The sequence below is a fragment of the Nothobranchius furzeri genome, chromosome 17 (assembly GCF_043380555.1).
Source record: "Nothobranchius furzeri strain GRZ-AD chromosome 17, NfurGRZ-RIMD1, whole genome shotgun sequence".
Lineage (NCBI taxonomy): Eukaryota > Metazoa > Chordata > Actinopteri > Cyprinodontiformes > Nothobranchiidae > Nothobranchius > Nothobranchius furzeri.
The window spans coordinates 24447459-24473043 of NC_091757.1; the positions used below are offsets into that span (position 1 = coordinate 24447459).

The 25585-nt window shown below is 46.1% G+C and overlaps 1 protein-coding gene across 1 annotated transcript in view; it reads left to right on the top strand.

The window, feature by feature from the left end:
• npr3 (natriuretic peptide receptor 3) overlaps positions 1–25585 on the top strand; it is a 108396-nt gene that overhangs the window by 68583 nt on the left and 14228 nt on the right. The window contains exons 2-4 of the mRNA XM_054737768.2: positions 10001–10123; positions 10571–10746; positions 17930–18065. Coding sequence (XP_054593743.1) covers positions 10001–10123; positions 10571–10746; positions 17930–18065 — 435 coding nt within the window. The remainder of the gene's footprint in view (positions 1–10000; positions 10124–10570; positions 10747–17929; positions 18066–25585) is intronic.

The following is a 25585-nucleotide window of genomic DNA, read 5'->3' on the forward strand; positions in this document are numbered from 1 at the left end:
TAAAAATCTTACTAAAATAAACACAATGCCGTATTGCAAAACCCAATCATACTTGTTACGTAAATATTAGCTTTGTAGATATTTTTTACAGATAGATATTTGTGTGCTAAAAAAACCATAAACTTAAATAATTTGTCATTCTTTATTGAAAAACAACAAAATACAGGTATACAGGAAGTGTGGGAAGATGATAATGTGAAAGTATTGCTCTTTAAATGTAATACTATTCATCTTTAAAAAGAAAAACTCTAAAAATGTCCTGTACAGCATCATGACAGAAGAAAGGTGGTCTGTCTGTCAGAAGGTGCTGAACAGATTTGCTCCATCAAGAGGAGCGTTTTGTGTAAGAGTTTATGTTATTGTAATATTGGTTTGGGTTATGTACCTGTGACACGATCCAGGTGGAATGGAAGGTGCCACTAATATTAAAAGGATTAAAATAGGTTCTAAAAAACAAGGCAAGCAGTGCAACAGCCAAAGCAAATTAAAAAGGGACATTTATTACAAAACCCTGATGATGATGCCAAGGGGAAAAAAGCGTTCAATCGAGTGTGCGCAGGGCCCCAAGGGACAAGGCGGTCCAGTCCGGCCCTGCTGAGCTCTCGACCAAGGAACCTCCAAGGCCGTCGGCGTCGTCTGGGAACCACAGGTTCGCAGCACGGTGGATCCAATCCGCCCCCTCCTCGGCCCGGCCCCTGTGGCACACAACAACTCCGGCAGTAAATAGGTCCCCGGCACCAGACCACTCACAGAGAGAGCAACTCTAACACTGCCAGGCACTGATCAATTACTTACGCGCGGGGGAAGAGTAACCCCCAAATTCCACTACCTCCGCTCCGCTCCGCCCCCGCCTTCCGCAGCCGCTCGCTTCCGAACTCAATTTTTACTGCTACCCGCTCTACAACGGCTCCGCTCCGGTGCGGAGACCTGAGGGGGGCAAACAGGCATGCGCGGGACTTTCGAGATCTTGCGATACAGTCCGAGCAATAAACGCGGAAGTTAGATCCAAACACCCGTTGTGTGGGAGAAGCATCGACATGAACTGTTTAATCTGCCCATCATTTGTGTTGAGAGATCAGCAGTGTTTGGATCAACAAAGGGTGACTACTTTGATAGTGGAAACTGTATTTATGGCTTATTTTTGTGCATTTAAAGTTCAGCCGCCATTGATAGTTGTTAAAAGTTGTTAAACCTGTGCATATGAAACAAAAAACGCCTTTTGTTTATCGATTTATTATGAAATACGGAAGTTGTGCTTGCTCCTTTTCCTGTTGGGCCGTTGTGATTTCTGTCCATTTACTGCGGAGGTGCTCCGGCGTCCGGCAAAAATAGGATCGATTCTATTTTTGCCGGACGCCGGAACAGAGGGCGGCGCACGGCGCCACACTGCCGGAGCACGGCCGCAGTAGTGGAATAGCTCTGACTGACTAGAACCGGACCGATTTTGCTCCGGCGTTCATGTCGGAGCGGAGGTAGTGGAATTTGGGGGTAACTCTGCCCGCCTGCCGTGTTGCGCTCTGTGCCCTGGCGTCTCCGGCCGCGGATCTCTCTCTCCGCTGTTGCTGCTGCTTCTCCTGCCGCTGCTGCTGCTGTCCGTGCCGCCGGTGGATCTCCGTCCAGTCCTTGCGGAGCTTGCGGTGTCCGTCTGGCTCCAGCCGAGTATTTTCCTTTCCCCTCACGTTTCTGCGTCTCCACGTCCGCTCCCTTAAATAAACAAAACCCTCCGCCCGTTCACCTCCCGCCCTGCCTCTGTTCATTGTTTGCCAGTCCAGTCCACACCCCGCTCCCAGGTGTGGGTAATTGGGGAGGATTAACACAGATGGGATGAAATGTTGCAACAATCACTAAAAACACCCAAACAGTTAAAAATCAACCTAAAAGCACCTCATCAATTAGAAAACATGCAATATAAAACATAACATAAGAGCATTAAACATAAGAACAACATTACCGCTCTGTGACATATCGCCACATTAGCATGTAAATGCTGAACCAATCTGGAATGAAGAGGGATGCTGACCAGTAGAGGTGGTTCACCACACTTTGATTCCACAGTCTCACATCCTGGGTCGTCTTTCTCTTCCCCAGCTCTTCGATTTTATTACCAATTCAGGGAGAGCCAAATAGACCCACATTTAAAAAATCCTGTAATATTCACTATATACAGGTGCTGGCCAGTAAATTAGAATATCATCAAAAGGTTGAAAATATTTCAGTAATTCCATTCAAAACGTGAAACTTGTACATTATATTCATGCAATGCACACAGACCAATGTATTTCCAATGTTCATTACATTTAAATTTGATATTCATAAGTGACAACTAATGAAAACTCCAAATTTGGTATCTCAAAAAATTAGAATATTCTGAAAAGGCTGAATATAGAAGACACCTGCTGCCACTCTAATCAGCTGATTTACTCAAAACACCTGCAAAGGCCTTTAAAAGGTCCCTCAGTCTTGTTTTGAAGGCACCACAATCATGGGGAAGACTTCTGACTTAACAGCTGTCCAAAAGACAATCATTGACACCTTGCACAAGGAGGGCAAGACACAAAAGGTGATTGCTAAAGAAGCTGGCTGTTCGCAGAGCTCTGTGTCCAAGCACATTAACAGACAGGCGAAGGGACGGAAAAAATGTGGTAGAAAAAAGTGTACAAGCTCTAGGGATAACCGCACCCTGCAGAGAATTGTGACGACAAACCCATTCAAAAATGTGGGGGAGATCCACAAAGAGTGGACTGCAGCTGGAGTCAGCGCTTCAAGAACCACCACGAGGAGACTCATGAAAGACATGGGATTCAGGTGTCGCATTCCGTGTGTCAAGCCACTCTTGAACATGAAACAGCGCAAGAAGCGTCTCGCCTGGGCCAAGGACAAAAAGGACTGGACTGATGCTGAGTGGTCCATTTTTGGACTATACCTTAGAAATCTGGCTAAATGATGAGCCAGACTTTCTGGAAGATGAATTTCCATCATGGTCCCTGTGTCACCAGACCCACAGCGGCTGGGAGCTCTAAACTGGGTGGCTATATGAAAAACAAAGAAACAGCACATTTATAAATGTTTAAAAGAGCATAAAATCACGTGTAACAATAATCTGTAAAACAAATTAAAACTAGAAGGTAATAATAAAATGTTTAAATAGACGATTATTAAAAATAATTCACCTTTGCTACAGGTAAGGCTTCACGTCAGCCTGGACAAGTGCATTCTTGCAGACTACTAAATCAGTCTGACAGCCAGTGTCTTGGGTAGATTTAGCCTGAAAAAGAGATAGAAGCACATTGTTGTTGGAGTTTATAAAGTCAGATAATATACAAAAGAAACTGTCAGATATAGGAGCTTTATAACATTCCTAGTGTGTGATCGTTATTATAACATAAAAGCAGAGGTGGAAAGAGTACTAAAATTTCCTACCTAATTACGAGCACCAATACTTTGATAATTTTTTACTCAATTACAAGTAAAAGTACTTGCCTAAATTTTTACTCAAGTAAAAGTAAAAAGTATCGTAAACAAAATGTACTCAAAGTAAAAGTTACTTAGTTACATTTTTGTCAGCGTAAGGATCGCTACATCTAAGTAGTGCTAAATCACAACGCCAGTTCACAATTCGCTCGTGTGTGCGCGCACATACACACACGCTCAGCTTGAAGGAGGGATTTATATCCAATCAGTGAGAACAGGACGTGCACATTGATTGGACGAGGTTTTTCGAGGATGGTAAGTTTCAATTGTGGTTAAAATTATTCTTTATTTTGAGAAAAAATAACTTTTTAAGATGCCATCAGCGTGTGAGGTATCTCAATGTTCTCATGACAAAACTCTAACATGAGACTGTGCTCTAACCTGTCACATAACAAGCTAAATGACAGTCAAACATGTCAGATGGACCGTATGACAGCTGCTAACGTTGGCCCTGCCCTACTTTACCTCTACATTACAGTTCCTTCATCCATGTCCATCCTAGAGATCCTCTCTGACCTTCATGCTTATTTAGAGCAGCTGATTTTTAAAGTTAGCAGAGTTCATCCTTGGTGTTAGGTTCACTCACTCATTTAACCCTTCACCACTGAAACCAGTTTGTTCATTCCAGTCCTCCTAAATAATCCTCCAATCATCCAGCTGGAATTCTTAAGGGCCCCGTAACGTCCGTCCTGTCAGAACAGGCCTTGGGAGCCCAGGTGTTACTAGAACTAACGGTGTCTCCTCACCAGCATGAGCCTCCACACTGTGAAGGTTGGTCTCCAAACATGAACATTAAATGCATGCATTCATCTCCTCTTGTAATACTTTAACATGTTTTAAAAGGCTTGTATCAGGATAAGTTACACCTCCCAGACCCAAGATAAGATAAAACATTATCATAAACACTGCAGAGACGTCATTATGTATGAAATATGTTATTTTCCTAAGCCATTACTTCAGCCAAGATATAAGATGCATGGATTTGATGAAACCATGCTGTCTCATGCAGTCCTATATGTGTAACACACACACACATGCACGCTCGCACATGCACATGCAAGCGCGCGCGCACACACACACTCACACACACTCACACACTGCAGCATGTTCGAATCATTTGAATGACTAATTTAACTATATTGAACTGCTTTAGTAATACTTTAATCTCTTATTCTGGACTAAAATAAAGAAACAAGCTAAATCATCACATATCTGTTGCATCAAGAAGCATCTTCTGAGTTCAAACACAGGGATGGAGCACAATGTTTACACCTGAACAGTATCAGGATGTTTTAACTCACAGAGGCCTGCAGGTATCCCGTTTTATAACTAACAGAACATTCACAGTGAAGTCTGAAACCTTCTCCTCAGATACTGCCTCTCTAACATGCGGGGTCCCACAAGGTTCAGTTCTAGGGCCTCTACTATTCGCATTCTATATTCTTCCCCTAGCTGGCATCATTCAGTCTTTCCCAGACATCTCCTACCACATCTACGCTGATGATATTCAGCTCTATATGTCCTTTATGCCACACCAGTTGGACAGGCTGGCCACACTTGTACTCTGCCTGACCCAGATCAGTAACTGGCTGTCCAGCAACTTTCTTGTCCACAATGCTAACAAGACAGAGACCCTGATCGCTGCACCCCCGGAACTTCAGCCAAAAATCGAGCAAGAAATTGCCTCTTTTTGCCCATCAGCCAAGGCCAACATTAGAAACCTGGGAGTTATTTTTGACCCAGCTTTAAGTTTAGACTCACACGTCAAAACCATCTCCCGCTCTTGTTTCTTCCAACTGAGAAACATTTCAAAAGTCCGTAAACTGGTTTCTACTGCAGATCTGTAAAAAATCATCCATGCCTTTGTGTCATCACGCTTAGACTACTGTAACGCTCTTTTTACTGGTCTCAGCAACACCTCCCTCTCACGCCTTCAAGCCATCCAAAATGCAGCAGCCAGACTCCTAACCAAATCCAGCAGACAAGCTCACATCACTCCGGGTTTACAGTCCCTCCACTGGCTCCCGGTAGAATATAGAATACAGTTTAAAGTTTTAGTCCTGACCTATAGAGCTCTCAACAACCAGGCTCCAAGCTACCTATCTGAGCTTTTATCCCCACACACCACCTCACGGAACCTTAGATCCACATCTGAAAACCTCCTGGCTGTTCCTCGAACCAGACTGAAAACCAAAGGGGACAGGGCCTTTCAGACTATTGCACCCAGACTTTGGAACAGTCTACCTTCAAATCTCCGTCTCTCTAACACTGTAGAGGTCTTTAAAAATCATCTAAAAACTCACCTTTTCATCCAGGCATTCCCTCCCTAAATGTTTCAGAATGATGGCTTTGTTCGGGTTCACACCTTCACTTTGTTTATACTCATGATTTTGTTTTCTACGTTTATCACTGCTATTGTTTTTCTGATGTCTTTATTGGTTAGAGGTATTTGCCCTGATCTTTATCATGTTGTACAGCGCTTTGTGATTTATGTCTGTGAAAGGCGCTACATAAATAAACTTTTACTTACTTACTTACTTATTTACTTACTTTTATGAGCAGAGCACTGATAATCCGCATGTTATGAGCGCTAAACGTTATTTTGCCGCTTCCGTGCGGAGCGGTAGAGAAACATTTCAAACACAGAACCGATTCCGGCTACCGAACCGAGCAGAATTCTGATGACGTCACACCGGTGCACGAAGGTGCGGATTCCAACCCACAGGAGAGGAGGGAGAGAGGAGGTAAACAGCGAGTTGAGGAACTGAACTGATGTCTTTGAGCAAAAATGTACCCCCCCACCCCCACCACGGTTTAGACGTGGCGCTCATGCAGGTGTCTCTTTCTGTTCCGACGCTGCTTCACGTAATATTTGTAATTTATTAAGCCTATAATTTATTTTTACTCAGTAACAGATATGATTTAAAATGTAGCGAATTACAATTCTTTTTAAAAAACTTACTCAAGTAAAAGTAAAAGTACAGCTTTTAAAAACGACTTAAAAAGTATAAATATACAAAAAAGCTACTCAATTACAGTAACGTGAGTAAATGTAATTCGTTACTTTCCACCTCTGCGTAAAAGTCAGTCACATATGATGTGGAGAGCCTGAAATGTGACCTCCTGAACAGAATTCCTTACAGAACCGGGTCACGCTGTGCAGGATTTCACGCTGTAATGCTGTCTGTCAACTAGTGCTGCGTCAGTTAGAGTCACTGTTAGCAGAATCACCGACTGACACAAAAACAACCCGAATTTTCTCCGAGCCTGACAGTAATAGTCATGTGGACCATTTCGTCGGCCAGGGCTTCGAGACATGTTCCGATTCGCCGCTGATTCTAACCTTAAATCCCGTTCCACATTTTGTGAACTTGACAAATCAGCCCGAAGGCAGTGCAGACCTAAGTGAACCACGTCTCTCAAACTTTGCATTTAGGTAGGGAATTGAGCTGCAGTATTTCTGCGGTCAGGTCTCTCTACGAGTCCAAGAGCTCTACAAGCGGTCAGCCCGCGCAGCAGCTAGTAGGCGCCGCATCGGTCAGACATGCACCGGGCTGACCGCGGGGGAGAACCGGGTGGAAGAATGGAACACAGAAGTGTCCCTCCAAGAGCTCCGCCATATTTCAACCCATTTTTATGTTAAATGCACTGGGTTTTACCCTTTTACCCATCGACATATGCCATATTAATTATTTTACCGTGTTTTACATCTAAATTTCATGGTTAAACAGTACATGCTACATGTTAAAATGATAGTTAGCTAGCTACTTCGATAAACTCAGCTAGTTTAAAGGCGGCAGTGACCTAAAATACATAAATATAATTTAACTTACCGAAAAAAATGAAGTGGAGACTCCTTGGACGCTCTATTAGTGCAATTAATGCCACAGCAAGTCATTTTGTCCAACAATTGCACAAATAATATCCAAACAAGAATACACACACACAGAGACTCAAAATCCCGGAGCAGTTTCCAGGCCAGGCCGAGGCTCTACTGAGGCCTTTCCACGGAGCTAGCTCTGTGGTCACGTGGGTCTGATGCTCATTAATTATACAGAATTTTAGGCTTTTAATACACTTAAACAGCAGAGTGAGAAAAACATTCACCCCCCTCAGAGTTGTCATGAGTGTAAACTAGATCATTTAAACCAAAAACATGTTCTGGTACCAGGCTGTAAACATGTTTATTTCTGCTGTGAAATTGGTATTTTTAACATGGGAGTCAATGAGGATTTGTTCGCTTCTGACACCAGCCCCTAGTGGATGAGGGTGGAACTGCAATTTATTTCACTTCCACGTTTGCCTCAATTTTATAACTCCGTTGTGGGGGCTTGGAAAATACACACACTTTCCCGCCCAAAATTTCTCAATTTACTACCTTAATGAGGACCTCCCTGAAAACTTCAGAGAAGCATTTAAACAGCCTCTGGAGGCTGTTAAAGCAAACAGACACACACTCAAACATACTCACACACACACACACACACGCACATGCACACACACATACACACACACACATACCTACACACACACACACACACACACACTCAAACATACTCCCACATACCTACACACACACACACACACGCACACATGCACACACATACACCAGACAAATCCAAACACACACACACACACACACACACACACACCCACACACACACACACACACACACACACACACACACACACACACACACACACACACACACACACACACACACACCCACACACCCACACACACACACACACACACACACACACTGTAACAGTTTCCGTGGCACAGATCCAGTTGTTATAAAGCAGCTTTATCCGAGCTGCTTTGGTCTTCATCTATTTAAAGTCACAGAAGTTTTCATAGGATGGTTTTTAATTTTGGTGTTTGAGTAAAACACTCAGGTCTGAGACTCCCAGCGCCTCCTTTACCAGAACAACAACATGCTATCATTCTGGCTCCAGCTGGTGGTTGTAGTGTTTCACTGGGAGGGGTGCTCATCCCTACCTGAGTGGGTAATGTCAGCTTTATGCTACTGATAGAAGAAAAGGTTTTTTTTTTGGTTGGGGTCTGGGGTGGTGGGTTGCTGTGCTGAGCGTTGGGCGGGGGAGCCTGCTCATCAGCACCCCAGCAGAAAGGGTCAAACTCTGGTTACCGGTGATGGTTGTACCCCATGTGCAGCAGTACCGGGACCAGAGTGAATAGGGTGTGTATGGGGAGCATGAGTGGGTGTCCGGCGTGCATTTTTGTAAGTCTTTGGTTGTATGTGCATGTGTGAGTATGAGGGAGGGAGTGTGTGACTGTGTTTGTGTATGACTGTATATGTCAGGTGGGGGCTTTGACTCCTCCCCTCTCCTGGGACTTCTCTTGATGATATAGATCTTCGTCTCCCCTCCCCCCTGTCACACCTGGTGGGGGTGTGGTGCCTTGGTCTGCCTGAGTGTTCGTGGCTCCCGGGTCAGGGAGTTTAAGATTTTTGGCATCTGCCTGATCAATCCCGGTGGCTGCCTGGTGGGGTCTGAGTCCCTGGGCTCTGCTGGGTCCCCGGCGGGGGTGGTCGCCCCTGGGTCCCGGGTCGCTGGGTCCTGGGCTCGGCCGGCTAGGGGGTGGGAGGTGGCGGGCGGGCCTGTGGGCTTGCCGCTGATATCTCCCGGGACTCTGCCGGCTGCTGGTTGTGGCCCCCCGGGGCGATCCTCTGTGCCTCTCGAGGGGGGCGGGGGCCTTCCTGGTTGCAGTCTCCTTGGGGTTCCTGTGTTCTGGGGCAGCGCCTGGATCTCTGGGACTTGGAGCTCCCTCCATCTCCTACACATCTTTGGGGGGCAGATCTATGGCCCCTCACACTCTCTATTGGACGCTCCTATAGAGAAACCTTACATAAACAAGCGCGTGTACACACACAGGTGCTCACATGGTGCTCTCAAAAGTATGGGCTTGGGCACGTTCAACACATGTCTTAAGGCTGTGGTTGGCACTACATGCACTGTGATTTATTTGTTGATTATATATTTCATCATCAGGTTGACTCAGTGATAGCTTGCTCCTGATGTATTGTTGTGTATCCCTTTTTTTTCTCTTTCTGCAGGTCTAGAAGCAGACTCTTGGTCATTATTGTTTATTTTTGTGGAAATACCCACCTTTTGTGTCTTCCTTTCTCTTTCACCTCTGTCTCCGTGTCTGGTCGGAATTACAAAGCATTCAAAAACAACAACAATAACAATAAAGTTTTAAGTATCAGGCGTGACATTAAAAGCAGAATCTTTGATGCTCCACCTGAGAGTAAATCTGTAAGGCTTGTCACCAGCATTCAGACATCAGTTCTGCTTGCTTCACAGCCAGACAGGACACGGTAAAAAAAATAAGTATTTTTTCCTTTAGAATAGGTTACAGATGTATTTACCAGTAACGCTGTAGTCATTAGCTTTATATTCACCTTTCATTACTGCAGTTAACCTTTATTTTCAGGCTGAATGGTCTTCCAGTTGAATAAAAACCTGTCTGTTTCTCACATTTGTGTTTTGTGTCATCTGCCTGCAGTGGTGATCATGTGTGCTGGAGCTGACCGGGTTCGAGAGATCATGCTAGCAGCACACAAACGACAGCTGACCAATGGAAGCTGTATGTTTTTTAATGTTGATCTCTTCAATGCTTCTTCTTATGGTGAGTAATCATCTCATTAACCTAACGTTATAATAAAAACACATTTATTATGTTTGTAGTCTCTTGGAATGAATGAATCTTGAAAAATCAATTATTAGTTTGCAGTTTAAAAATGTATTTGATGTTTTAAACATAACGGTGGAGTGATTTTACCAAATTATACAAATATTCCTTTAGCCCATAAAATCAAGTTTAAATGTAATGCTTTAAGCGAGAACTGTAGCTCATGTGGTAGAATAGGGAGCACCTTGACAGTGTAAACACAAACATATCATGTTGCATGATGCAGCAGGCATGTAGAGGGGGGCATGAGGTGTTAAAGTTAGCTGGGATGCATTAGAAACACACTTTCATACTCCCCTGTAAGCATTAAAGCTTACACTCAAAAGTCCCGATGTAGTCAGTTACTCTCCATAAATCTGTGTGACGTGTGTTATTCTGCTTCAGGCAACGGTTCGTGGCAGAGAGGAGATGAGTATGATGATGATGCGAGAAAGGCTTACTCTTCCCTGAACACAGTGACGCTGCTGAAGACGGTCAAGCCGGAGTACGAGAACTTTTCCGTGGAGATGAGGAAGTCCATGGAGAGAGTCGGGCTGTATGACTGCTCTGATTGTGGAAATGTATGAAGAACAATTTAATCTGCTTTTAGAACAGAATAGAATAAAAAAAATCCCTTTATTGTCCCTTAGTGTCAAATGTTGGTATCACAAATACATTTACAACAACAGGAGCAAAGAATAAACATGCAGAATAAAACGCTGTTCAGCGTACAGAATCATATACGTTAAACAGTAAAATACTTGGTAAAAAGAATGGCACAAAAACCCAGCAGAATACTTAAAGAGCAAGTCACCCCCAAATCAACCTTTTTGCTGATAAACTAAATAAATGAGTGTCTAATCGTGCTGCAGACACGTGTCGTCAATAATTCGTCACTTCAGTGCATCTTAGTTAAAATTTAAATATTCTGCCTAAAACTGGCAGTGCTGTGCCGTCGTCAGGTAAAAACTCAGCACTGTATTTGAATGTAAATCTGCCACCGCCATTGGCTAAGAGGTATGCTATGATGTAAACTGGTACATTATGATGTCACAATGCTGTCGTGAGCCTGAGAGTGTGTGTGTATTTGTTAGCAGCTCCGCCTTCTCGGTCTGCCAGGCAACAGCATGTGTTGCATTTTTCAAACATGACGTGGGAGTGGAGTTAGACTCTGGTAGGGGGTGACTTGCTCTTTAAAGAGAGGGACATCATGAATGCGAAAATGTGCATATCACATGATCTAAAAGAAAAAGTTTTTTTATTTAGTCATCCTATTTATTTTAGTTTTATATTTAATTTAGTCGACTAAATTAAAAGTAGGTGTGTCGACAGGACATGTAATCACACCTGTAGCGTTTGCCAGCTACTTGGGGGATCACACACACAGACCATGCTCCTCATTAGACTCAGAGCTACACGAACTCTTCACATCTGCTCTGTCCCTCCTCTTTTTCCTACGATGACGTCCCTGATAATCAGCCATAAGCCGATTAGTGATCACGGCTCGACGCGTGGTGGCCACCTACCATCCCGCCCCCTTCTGCACACCGCCACTATACCATCAAAACATTAAAAACTATGCTTCTTATTCCTTGGCTGCAAATCGCTCCAGCAAAAGCTGGAGATCACATCCTGATGAGTTGAACCTACCTGAAAATGGTGTTCAACATGGACAATCCATCATGAGCACAGAAGTCCAATAACACCAATTAAATTAAGATCGGGGGGCCATTCCTCCCAACCACACCACTCCAGGTCTCAATGTCATTGCCCACGTGTCCGTTAAAGCCCCCAAGGACGATGAGGGAGTCATAGGAAGAAGCGCCCTCGAGCACCCCCCCCAACAAACTCTATAAAGGGTGGGTAGTCTGAACTGCAGTTTGGTAAATAAGCACAAACCACAGTCAGGACCCACCCCCCCACCCCCCCACAGGTAGGCAGAGGGAGGCTGCCCTCTTGTTCACCAGGGTAAACCCCAACGTACAGGCACCAAGATGGGGGCCAACTGGTAGGCCCACCCCTGCTCGGTGCCTCTCAGTGGGAGCAACTCCAGAGTGGTAGAGTATCCAACCTCTCTCAAGTTCTGGAGTCAGACCCATGCGTTGAGGTGAGTCTAATGACGCTTACATATTAGCGTTGGCACGATCCGGGTTTAGTGGGGATGGATGGCCTGAGTTCGGTCTGGAACGGGCGGTGTAGTGTTCACATTTAAATCCGAGGGAGTTCTCAGGAATGCGGAAATCCCCGAGCCTGTGGGCGGCGTTTAATACGTGCGGGAAAGTCTGCGGTGTCCTCCAGTATAAGGTAAACAAAGGCGGGCATTAGCTGTGATGCTTTTGGAGGCTCTGAACCGTATTATTTTATCAATTTGCTGTGTCCTCATAATCTTGTGCCACACACACACTGCTTTCTCTCCTGAGCGGCTGTCAGCTCGCCGGGGCAAGAGCTCCAGTGCAGAGGAAAGGCGCACACACTCACAGAGCTCACTCTGCTCTCCTGTTCCCACTGAGCGGCAGCTCCGTGCTACTGAGACGTTTACTCAACAGCATCCAGCATGAAAATGAATCGCCCCCTAAATACTTGACAGGTGACATTCCACGTGCTAAGCGACAGCTTCTGTGGCAAGGATCAGACCGCCAAATTCCCCCCTTCGGCTACCACCCGTCAAACAATGCACCCGACCCCTTTGACCCCTCCCATGAGTGGTGAGCCCCTGGGAAGTATAAACAAGATCAAATGTGTTGAAAATGCTCATTAGACCTTTGTAATACATGAACAACCTGCTGTTTGGATTTCACCTGCTGTAGAAGCTAAAACCCAAGCGTGGCAATGACAGACGTTATTTCATGCTTTTGTAGCTTTAAAGGGACTTTACGGAGTTTTGAATTTTTATGCTCGTGATTGCCCCCTCAGGCCAAAAGTGTAATGGCAGCTTCAATAGTAGGCTCGTGCACGAGGCGCACATGCTGTACGTGCACACTCCTTAACAAAAATAACAGCTGAGACAGTTCCGTGTGTGTGTGTGTGTGTGTGTGTGTGTGTGTGTGTGTGTGTGTGTGTGTGTGTGTGTGTGTGTGTGTGTGTGTGTGTGTGTGTGTGTGTGTGTGTGTGGCCCGGAGGACAGAGGACAGGAGAACGTGCAGCTAATTAATTAAATAATGTGGTTCTGTAGCTTTCTCTTCAGCACAGCGACAAAGGTTTATGATGGGTCAGTCCTCCTGCATGCTCAGATCATTCCCTTCCCTTGCTTGAAAAATTGTTCCAAAATGAAAGTTGAACCCACATCTTTTTTATCTGTGAATTCAATGCCGTTCAGAGAGTCTCAAATAAAAATTTGGGCGTCTTACTGTAAAAAAATATACCATTAATGTAAAAAATAAACTCTAAATAAACTATGTTCACATCCAGAATCGAAGCTGGGTCTTCTGCATGAGAGTCAGACATCTTACTAGGCGAGCCAAAGTGCCAGTAATGTTCAAAGCATTTGTAACGTTTATATCCTTGATGACAGCTGAAACAACGTCAAACCAAAGAACGGTTCGGAGTGAAAATGCCTATTTTGTTGCTAATTAGCAGGAAATATCTAGAAGAAAGTTCTACAGAAAGTAGCTAAGGGTCCTCAGAAATGTAGCTAGCTTTGTCACTAGGCGTTAGGAACTGCGACAAAGTGGCACTGCCTCTCTCTCTGCTGCTAAAGCTACGGATAGCAAATGCTACGGGCGATGCCTGAGCGTGAACGCGCATGAAGCAGCCTGCTCGACCCGAGCATCTCTCTTTTTCTGTGATTTTACACAAAAACAGTCAGTCACAGTAAAAATGCCAGGGCTCATTCTACAGGACCAGGGCTTTGCAGGAGAATGTATGAAGAAGACATTTATTATTCCTATACATGTTTTGGCTGTCAAACTTCCATAATGCCCCTTTAATGAAACATGTTTTTTTTCTGTAGTTTGGTGGTGGAAAATGGAAAACTTTGAAAAAAAAACTGCTTGTACATGGAAAGTAGCTCATAAAAGTTCTCAAAAGTTCTGTATGAATGAAAACTGCATGAAATTCATTAAGCTGGCTTGTTTTGCAGAACTGCCATTGTAGTTTTAACAGTCATCCTAACAAATATTTCGAGTATGTACACACACAATCTGAACATGTTGTCTAATAATGTCAGGATACTGAGAATATCAAAGGCAGTGAATGCAGGGCTTGCATTTAGTTTTATATTACATGCAATTAGTTCCTTTTTCAATCAGTGCCCTGGGTACAATAATATGCTCCAGTGTTTGTGAAAACACCTTGTACAGTCGGATATTAATGACGTGTTTTAAAGGTGTGGTTCACTCATTTATTCAATACATTTGCAGTGTTCTCTATTGTAAATCACTGCCTTATGAGTCATAATAAAGCTACTGTATGGTGCTCCTGTTCTGAGATGCAGAAGTTTACTAGTGCAATAGGGGGCTGAAAAAAGCATGATTGCTCATTATTATTATTAATGATATGCACACACCTTGCTTCTGATTGGCTAACAAAATGCATTCAGCCATGTTGCAAAGTCACTATCACCAACACACTCTCTGCTCTCTCTCCTCGCTGAAACATTTGTTTTAAACTCTTCCTTAGCACGAGCCAAGACGGGTGAGGCCATGAATGCAAATTTTCAAATTCTAGCGTTTTTTTTATCTATTTTCTATCAGAAACTAAAGCAGGAGGTAAGTGTAGGAGACTGTGTTCATGTTCAGCCTGCATGAAAAACTCAAGAGTGACCGATTAGAATCAGAAATAATCATTAAAAATATATTTTTTTCAGTCAACCACTTAATATTTTCCTACAAAACACATGATAACTGACATGCCTCTTCTCTTAACTTGCCAAAAGAAAAATATCTTCCTCAAAGCCACAAAATGCAGACTGTTTGTGGACAATTGGCTCTGATTCTCTGACACAGACTTTTTTTTTTTCAATAATCCATCGGAGATCATCTCTGGTCTCTGCAGCAGCTGCCTGCAGGAGCGCTTCTTCCGAGCCTTTTAATTAATCGGCGCACGATGTGCAGCTCACCTGAAGCTTTAACAAGCTGTATAAAAACACAACGTCATTTCTTAATATTGTTATTTTTTGTGCTGAACTAAAACACCAAACAGAATGACATTTGGTCTGGACAGCAGTTGCTTTGAGTAGTTCAACAAACTGCTGAAATAAAACCAAGGGGCCATTATGGTCTATTTTTTTTAGCCAAGAAGCTAAAATTGCAGTTCCACCCTCATCCACTAGGGGCTGGCAGCTGAAGCGAGCAAATCCTCATTGACTGCCATGTTAAAAATGAAAATTTCACAGCAGAAATAAACATGTTTACAGCCTGGTCCAAAAACATTTTAGGTTTTATAGATCTAGTTTACACTCATGAAAACTCTGAGGGGGTGAATTTTTTTGTAACTCTTCTGTTTAAGTGTGTTAAAAGCCTAAAATTCTGACAAATTAATGAGCATCAGACCCACGTGACTTCAGAGCTAGCTCCAGCTCACCTTAACAGATGCTCGGCCATTTCAACTCTAAATTTTAGTTGGCTGCTGGCTGAATAAGACACTTTTTCTGATGCCTGTCTTCTTTCTCCTGCCTGAGAAGAGTTGCTAGAGCAGGGGGCTGGCTTTTCCCGTTTTCTGGGGCAGCCGACGCGGACACCGGCTCCCATGCAAGGCGTCATTTGTAATAATTTCAAATAAAATCTCATAATTTTCTTATAAATTCTGTTGGTTCATTTTCTATGTTTAATGCTCATTTTCTGAATTTGGCAGAACATTTCCATTGATGTTTCTTTTAAAAATCATTCCCACAGAGTTTTGTCACAATAAAGAGCAGGGGTCACTACAAACCCATTTTTAAATTGCTATACATCTGAAGCCCATGAGGACATTGTCCTCCGTTGATCAAAACTGTCCTGTGTGAGGACACCCCCCCCCCCCCCTCACCCCCAGACACACACACACACACTGCCCACATACACACACACCCAGACACACACATATATTTTTGGGGACTCCACTATGGCTAATCCCATACCCATACCCTAACCAATGCTGTTCTAGTCCTAGCCCTTACCTAAACTAACATAAACCAAAAGTTAGTTCATGCCAAACATCTAAAACCACATTTAAGGGTAGTTTGACTTTGTGTGGACCAGCCAGATGTGCCCACTACAGGTTAAAAGTTAAAATATGTCCACTTAAGCATATAAACTGTGTGCAACTGGACTCAGCCCTAAAATTCGACGCGCAAATCAACCAGGTTGTGCGACTGTGTTTTTTTAACTTACGCCAACTAGCCAGAATTAAGTCCCTGCTGTCCAGAGTGCATCTAGAGCAGGGGTGTCAAACTCATTTTAGCTCAGGGGCCACATTGAGGGAAATCTAGTCCCAAGTGGGCCGGACCGGTAAATAAAAAAAAACAAAAAACAGATTGTTTATTTTGTTTTAATACAATCAATATGAAACAAGGCTGGAGCCTGAGGACAGTGTAGTACAAGTACAACACCTGAAGTGTACTTGAACATTTGAAAACAATAAAAAATCAATAAATAAAAAACATTCCTTAGTGATTCAAAGAGCTTACAGATCACATGGCTAGATCAGTTCCATGCAGCACTTAAAGTGTATTTGACTCATTTTACTTTACATCTTTTAGCTTTCACCAGCACATCAACATCAGAAGTCACATCCTGAGTGGCGGCCAACTTCAGGATGAGATTCAAGTTCTTGTGTGAGCCTTGAGCGCAGCTTTGTTTTATTTATACTCATTACAGAGAAAACTTGCTCACAATGATACGTTTATTTTCACTCTACATTGTAAAGTATGAAAATAAAGTTTTCACAACCATCTCGCGGGCCGGAGTTAACCCTCTTGCGGGCCGCATGTTTGACACCCCTGATCTAGAGACTGTCACACACTCTTTTGTTCTTTCAAGGCTCGACTACTGCAATGCACCGTATGCCGGCCTTAGTCAGGGTGCGGTAGCACGCTTGCAGTTAGTTCAAAACTCAGCCGCTAGGTTCGTGACAGGCACTAGGCGCAGGGAACATATCACCCCTGTGTTGGCATCCCTTCATTGGCGGCCTGTACAATACAGGGCAAAATTCAAGGTCTTGGCGCTGGCATACAGGGCCTTACACGGAACGGCTCCAGCATATGTTGGAAACCTTTTGCATAGACATGCCCCCACGCGGGCCCTTCGCTCAGCCGGCAGGGAGCTGTTGATCTTTCCACGCACTAAGTACAGGTCACGGGGGGACCGTGCGTTCTCTGTGTTGGCGCCTGCACTTTGGAACCAGTTGCCTTTTGTGGTGCGTCAGTCACCCTCATTGGGGGTTTTTAAGACTCGCCTTAAGACCCATTTTTTTGTCAAGGCTTTTCAGGATTAGCAAATTTTACCCAGTTTCGATGCCCCGGCCCCTTAATCTTTTTCTGGATTTTATTTTTTGCTTTTACTCTGCTCCTTTAATTGATTTTATGTTGGTTTTACGATTGTTATGTTTTCTTCGGATGGTTTCATGTTTTTATTGTGTTGTTTTCAGCACCTTGGGCGTCTGCATTGGTCGCAGAAGGGGCTTTATAAATAAATGAAATGAAATATAAAGACTGATAACTTGTTACATTATTATTTTTGACCCATTTTTAAACTTGGTTTAGTTGATTGGGTATAAATTCTGTCTTCATCTAATGAGCTCTTCAGAAAGTACTGAATGGCATGACCTTCTGTTTATGTTCGACATCAGGTGAACATGTTCCTTGAGGGGTTTCATGACGCCATGTTGCTGTACGCCATTGCTCTACACGAGGCCTTGAAGAACGGATACAACAAGAAGAATGGGACAGAAATCACCTCACACATGTGGAACAGAACCTTTGAAGGTACATGAAACCATTCACACTGCTGCCATCATCGTAATGGTTAAAGGTTGTGCAGATTCATTACAAGTAACATATTTAGGTACTAATATGTATATAGATCGTCGTCGTCGTCGTCGTCTTCCTCCGCTTATCCGGGTCCGGGTCGCGGGGGCAGCATCCCAACAAGGGAGCTCCAGGCCGTCCTCTCCCCGGCCTTGTCCACCAGCTCCTCCGGCAGGACCCCAAGGCGTTCCCGGACCAGATTGGAGATGTAACCTCTCCAACGTGTCCTGGGTCGACCCGGGGGCCTTCTGCCGGCAGGACATGCCTGAAACACCTCCCCGGGGAGGCGTCCAGGAGGCATCCTGACCAGATGCCCAAACCACCTCAACTGGCTCCTTTCGATCCGGAGGAGCAGCGGTTCTACTCCGAGTCCCTCCCGAATGTCCGAGCTCCTCACCCTATCTCTAAGGCTGAGCCCGGCCACCCTACGGAGGAAACTCATTTCGGCCGCTTGTATCCGCGATCTCGTTCTTTCGGTCATTACCCAAAGCTCATGACCATAGGTGAGGATTGGGACGTAGATCGACCGGTAAATCGAGAGCCTGGCTTTCTGGCTCAGCTCCCTCTTCCCCACGACAGATCGGCTCAGCGTCCGCATCACTGCAGACGCCGAACCAATCCGCCTGTCGATCTCCCGATCCCTCCTACCCTCACTCGTGAACAAGTCCCCGAGATACTTAAACTCCTCCACTTGAGGTAGGACCTCTCTCCCGACCCGGAGTTGGCAAGCCACCCTTTTCCGGTCGAGAACCATGGTCTCAGATTTGGAGGTGCTGATCCTCATCCCAGCCGCTTCACATTCGGCCGCGAACCTACCCAGCAAGAGCTGAAGGTCAGAGCTGGATGAAGCTAGGAGGACCACATCATCCGCAAAAAGCAGAGACGAGATTCTCCTGCCACCAAACTCGACACACTCCACACCACGGCTGCGCCTAGAAATTCTGTCCATAAAAGTGATGAACAGAACCGGTGACAAAGGACAGCCCTGGCGGAGTCCAACCCTCACTGGGAACAGGTCCGACTTACTACCGGCTATGCGGACCAAACTCACGCTCCTCTGGTAAAGGGACTGAATGGCCCTTAACAGAAAGCCACCCACCCCATCCTCCTAGAGCGTCCCCCACAGGGTGCCCCTGGGGACACGGTCATAAGCCTTCTCCAAATCCACAAAGCACATGTGGATTGGTTGGGCAAAGTCAGAACTCTACAATATGAGGGCCTATTAGGGCAGGAAGGAAGTTTTACTAGGATAAAGGCAAAATGTTCAGAAACATGAGAATTGAAGCAGAAAGTAAGTGAAATTGGCCGAGTTGCTGAACCAGATTGTATTATGTAACCGTTCTTCCATGCAGATCTTCTCTAGAGCTTTGATGTTTTGGGGCTGGTGCTGGGCAACACAAACATTCAACTCCCTACATCAGTGGTCCTCAAATGGCGGCCCGCAGGCCCTCTTTTTGTGGCCCCCAAACCCTGCGCGAACCCCCCCCACCCCCACCTCTGACGGCCGACCGGGAGGTGTAGGATAGATAGAGCTGAGGAAAATAATCAATGCATGAGATGCGAGCATAAAAGATTCTGCATCATAGAAGAGTACCATGATGAATTATAGTGGAATGTAGTTTTGTTATTTTAACGGCGGCACCAGCGCAGCATCCACATCTGTCAGAGCGGTGTCCTCCACATTTACCGGGTGGGAAACGTTGGTCTTTCTTTATGTGGTGCTGCAGGGCTGAGCGCTGGAGTTATAACCTGAAACCGAGCCCGAACCGAATCAGCCCGATCGGTTCTGTTGGATTTGGGCCGTGAATTATGTTAATTGAGCGGGTTGTCACGCGGTGCGCTCCGCTCGCTCGATCAGCGACTGAGAGAGGGGGGGGGGGGATAGTCTGCTCACACAAGAGAGAGGATCGGAGGACGCTGCTCCAAACATGCATTATTATTTCTATAATTTCATCATTATTTCTTCTGGAAGCGCTCAGTCAGACCGAGTGCTGTGATGTTGGGAGATCCGGTCTTGGGAAGGGGGCGGGGTCAGTGACGGCGGCTGCAGCGTGATAATCTCTCTTTTATTGAGGGACACGGAGAAGTTACAAGGAGAGAGAAATAGAAGATAGAAGTTCTTGTTCCACTTTATTCTTTTGTTTCATGAAGATAAACTGATGTTAAATTCAGCTTAAAGAGAAGCTGGGAGGAATTAGCTTTGGTTCATTTTAGGTTACAGGAGGTCTGTCTCCTATCTGCTCCTCCAGAGACAGCATGGACATGAGGGTCACATGGTGAGGGTCACACAGGACAGGTTAGTGCAGTCCCACAGCCGAGCTGGAGGGGGACAGGTGTTGTCCTGCTTTATATTGCGAGCTTGTGTGATATGTGCATTACAGCCAGCGAACAGCAGCACCCTCCCCCCCACCCCCACCCCACCCTCCCACCCCCGTCTGGCCCTCTTGCTTCTGGGTCTTTTTTGTGAGTGGCCCTCGGACCATTATAATTGAGGAGCCCTGCCCTACACAGATTCTCTATTGGATTGAGGACTAGCTAAGCCACCCTAGAACCGTGAAATGCCTTTTACATAGCCACTCCTTGGTGCCTGGGTGGTGTGTTTGGGATCATTGTCCTGCTGGAAGATCCAGCCACGTTTCATCTTCGGTTCTCTCACTGATGGAAGGAGACTTTTGTCAAAGTCTCACCACACATGGCCCATTGATATTTTCCTTAATACAGATCAGTTGTCCTCTCCCCGTTGCAGAAAAGCAGACCTAAAGCCTGATGAGGTGCTGCAGGAATAGAATCCATGACAATGTAGTGTGTAACTAATGGAGCAAGACAACAAACAGTTTTTATAAAATAAAAATAAATCACAAGGCACTTCAAAAGAAAAAACATAATTGTTTTTTAAATGATCATTGTGAAAATGAGTGTAAAATACCTCCATATGTCCAGAGTTAAAACTGACTTTTTGAAAGTGACTCTTTGTAGTGTAACCTGTCAGGTGTTAGAGAAAATGTACCCTTTATGAGTTAGTATTACTCTGTACTTAAGTGTTGATTAAACTTTCTCCAAAACAGTGTAAAAAGTACTCTGGTAAGCTCTGCATTCTTACTCTGCTTCTTCAGCTGCAGTGGGCAAGGTGCATCATGGGTAGTCAAGTTTTTAGTTTGTTTGTTGTTTTGGGGTGTTTGTGCATGTTTATTCTGGGGGGGGTTATGTTGGTCTTAGTTATTACTTTGTCCACGGTTGCTTACGAGGACACTGTCCTTGCTTGGTCAAAGAAAACGGGTAAATGGAACAGACGCATCACATGACCGTGGCTTCCACGGTGGTCACATAACGTCACGTGACACGGGTGTCATGACTGGGGGAAGGCGTTTAACCCAAGACATGCAGAATCAGCACGGGAGTCAGAAGGTAATAAATTAAAGTATTTTATTCACAAACGAGAACTAACAGAGCACTGGAAAACCAGTGAGTAATGCCGTGGGCGATAAGTCCAAAGTTCTAGCTCAGCGAGCCGTGGGGTAGTGGGGAGCAGAGGTGGATGAGAGTGGAGACCCAGCCGGGCGTGAGGTGAGGCAGCAGAGAGGGGAGATCCAGGAACCAAGGAGGAGGATGGGACGTGGAATGAAGATCCGTAGTTCTTTAGCTGAATAGTGAAGGTGTGGTGAAAATCCTAGGAGGGCAAACAGAACCGGGTTTCAGGAGCAAGTTCAAAATCGTAATCCAAATAACTGTCTAAGGTGAAAAATCCAAATAATCCAACACTCGAGAGCAAACTACTAGGAGCAAATGAATACAAGTGGCAGGCGTTACCATAACTGAAGTAATCATCCGGCTTCGAGTGGTGTCTCCATCCTCCTTTTAAACCTGAGCTCCAAATGATTAACTCTGCACAGCTGGTGCCCCTCCCCTCCTCACCTGTGGAACACAGAACCCCAAAGATAGTTAATTGAGGAGGAGGACTCACCTCGACCCGAGAACGATGACAATACCCCCCTCTCAACGGGCGCCTACTGGCGCCCCAGCGGTGGTCCTAGAGGCCTCAAAGTCAGAGATGAGGGAGGGGTCCTCAATGAACGCTCCTCCGGGCCATACCCCTCCCAGTCCACCAGGTATTGTACTCCCCGACCCCGAGGACGAGAGTCGAGTATCCGCCGAACCTGGTAGACCAGACCTCCCTTGTAGTACCGAGCAGGCGGAGGCGGGTCCGGGGTCGGACAGAGAGGACTGGTGGCCACTGGTTTGATCAAGGACACATGAAAAATCAGATGAATCCTGAGGGATCGCGGAAGGTCCAGACGAACGGTCACAGGACTGGGTATTGCCACAATCTTAAAAGGACCTAGGAACCCGGGAGCAAATTTCTTGGATGTGGCCTTAAGAGGTACATCCCTGGAGGACAGCCAGACCATCTGTCCAGGAGTGTAGACTAGTGCCGGCCGGCGATGACGATCCGCCAACTGCTGGTTCCGTTCAGCAGTGCATAGAATTGCAGCCCTAGTAGCCGTCCAAGCTCGACGTGCCCGGCTGAGAAACTGTGGTGTAGTGATGGTGGAGTCTGACCGGAGAGGAAACAGAGAGGGTTGGTAGCCAAGAGAAGCTTCGAAGGGAGACTGACCTGTGGCTGTGGAGACATGGCTGTTGTGGGTATACTCCATCCAGGCCAGGTGGTCGCTCCAAGAGGTGGGGTTGGTAGCACATACACAACGTAGCATAGCTCCCAGCTCCTGATTCATGCGTTCGCACTGTCCTTTGGTATGCAGGTGAAATCTGGAGGTCAATGCTACACGGGCACCCAAGGCGTTGGCCAATTCCTTGCAGACCTTGGAAATGAACTGGGGACCACGGTCAGAGAGGATCTCCTCGGGAATCCCATGTAGATGAAACACGTGTTTGATCGGGAGCTGGGCAGTGACGGCAGAAGATGGGAGAGATTTCAGAGGTACAAGGTGGCAAGCCTTGGAGAACCTGTCTACAATAGTCAATATAGTATTGAACCCTCGAGAGGCAGGCAACCCACACACAAAATCCAAGGCGATGTGCAACCAGGGGCGAGACGGAACAGGAAGGGGACACAGTAGACCAGCATTGGACACACACATGGCACGCCAAGACGTATTCCTTCACGTCCTTGTAAATAGACGGCCACCAGAAGGAGCGCTTAATGAGGGCCAAAGTCTGACTGACACCAGGGTGAATGGAGAACTTTCCGGTATGAGCCCAGTGGATAACCCTGCCTCGCATGACCTGAGGAACAAAAAGTCTGTTTGGGGGGCTGTTACCTGGACCGGGATCGACCCTGAGGGCTCCCAGGACTCTGTCTCTGATCTCCCATGTGAGCCTCGCCACCACGCAGGACGGAGGCAGGATAGTTACCAGAACGGGGTCATCCTCAGGCGAGTACTGAGGGGAAAGGGCGTCTGGTTTGATGTTCTTGGACCCTGGCCGGTAGGAAATGACAAAGTTAAACCGAGTAAAGAAAAGTGACCAACGCTATTGGTGTGGGTTTAGCCGTTTTGCTTCCTTAAGGTAGGTCAAGTTCTTGTGGTCGGTCCAGATCACAAAAGATGTTCCGCTCCCTCCAGCCAGTGCCTCCATTCTTCGAGGGCCAACTTCACTGCCATCAACTCTCGACCCCCCACGTCGTACCGACTCTCCGTCAGCGTCAACCGTCTAGAAAAGAAGGCACAGTGATGGAGTCTATGATCAACGGGGAATACCTGGGACGAAACAGCTCCTACCCCAATGTCAGAAGCGTCCACTTCCACAGTGAACTGCTGGCTTGGATCCGGTCTGGTGAGAACAGGAGCCTCAGTGAACTTCTTCTTGAGGGTCCTAAAAGCCGCTTCTGCTTCTGGGGACCAGAAGAAGGCTTTAGTGGTATAGGTGAGACAGGTTAAAGGAGCGGCTGTCTGGCTATAATTCCTTATAAACCATCGATAAAAATTGGCAAACCCCAGAAACCGTTGTAACTGCTTCCTTGTAGTGGGTTTAGGCCAGTCTGCCGCTGCCTGTACCTTATCGAGGTCCGCCTTTAACCGCCCGCTCTCCAGAACAAAACATAAAAACTTAACCACAGAGACATGGAACTCACATTTTTCAGCTTTTACATAGAGTCTGTTCTCTAGAAGACATTGAAGCACAGCCCTGACATGCTTCTGGTGTTGGGCGATTGAACTGGTGTTGGGCGATCGAACTGGAAAAAATCAGAATATCATCTAGATAAACAGTCACAAAGTCATTGATATAATCACCCAACACAGCGTTGACCAGTCTCTGAAAAACAGCCGGGGCGTTGGTCAGTCCAAAAGGCATAACCAAGTATTCGAAATGCCCCAGCGGTGTCTTGAAGGCTGTCTTCCATTCGTCCCCTTGGCGGATCCGAACCAGGTGATAGACGTTTCAGAGGTCCAGACGAGTAAAAACGGTAGCGTCCTGGATGGGCTCGAAGGTGGAGGACAGCAGTGGAAGAGGGTACTTATCCTTCACGGCGATCTGGTTAAAACCTCAATAATCGATACAGGGACGAAGTGAACCATCCTTCTTTGCGACAAAGAAGAATCCAGCACCCAGGGGAGATGTTGAGGGTCTGATGGTCCGTTGGCCAGGGCCTCTGAGATGTAGCTCTCCATGCTGTCCCTTTCTGGTTTGGAGAGGCTGTAGAGGCGGCTGGAAGGCAGCGGAGCACCGGGGAGCAAATCAATACCACAATCGAAAGGGCGGTGCGGAGGCAGCGTCGCTGCTCGGTCCCTGCTAAAAACCTGTTGCAGGCCGTGGTAGATAACTGGTACTTGGGAAAGGTCAGGAGGCTCAACCGGGGTCGTGTTGGAGCCCTTCGAGACAGGAGAAGCCGAGTTGAGGCACCTCTGGTAGCACGTCGGACTCCACGCCTCAATTCTGTTGTCCTGCCAATCAAGGTGTGGGTTGTGTTGTACAAGCTAAGAGTGTGCAAGCACCAACGGGTTCTGAAGGGATGGAAACACAAAGAGTGAAATAGTCTCAATATGATTACCTGAGGCTCTGAGCTGGAGCGGCGTAGTCCTGTGTGAGATGGTGGACAACGACCTCAAGTCTAGTGCAGAAACAGTCATAGGTTCCTGAAGAGGAACTGTGGGGATATCCCAGTCTCTGATTAATTGGGGGTCGATAACGGACTGGTCACAACCAGAGTCCACCAGAGCAGTGACCTGGTGGTGTTGCCCCTTCCACATCACAGGGCAGGCGAGGGTGAACCGGGAGGTTGTATGTCCAAAATTGCTGCCCATCAGGACTCCCGGACCTACAGGTAGGCTCTTCCTTTTACCAAAGCCGGGCATGTCTGAACGAAATGCCCAGGTTGTCCACAGTAAATACAGAGACCCTTACTCATCCGGTGGTGTCGTTCCTCCTGGGTAAGGTGGGCCCTTCCCAGTTGCATGGGCTCCTCTGCCGGTTCTGCCTGGAACGGTGGTCTTGAGCTGGGTTGACGGCGCATTGAAGAGGAA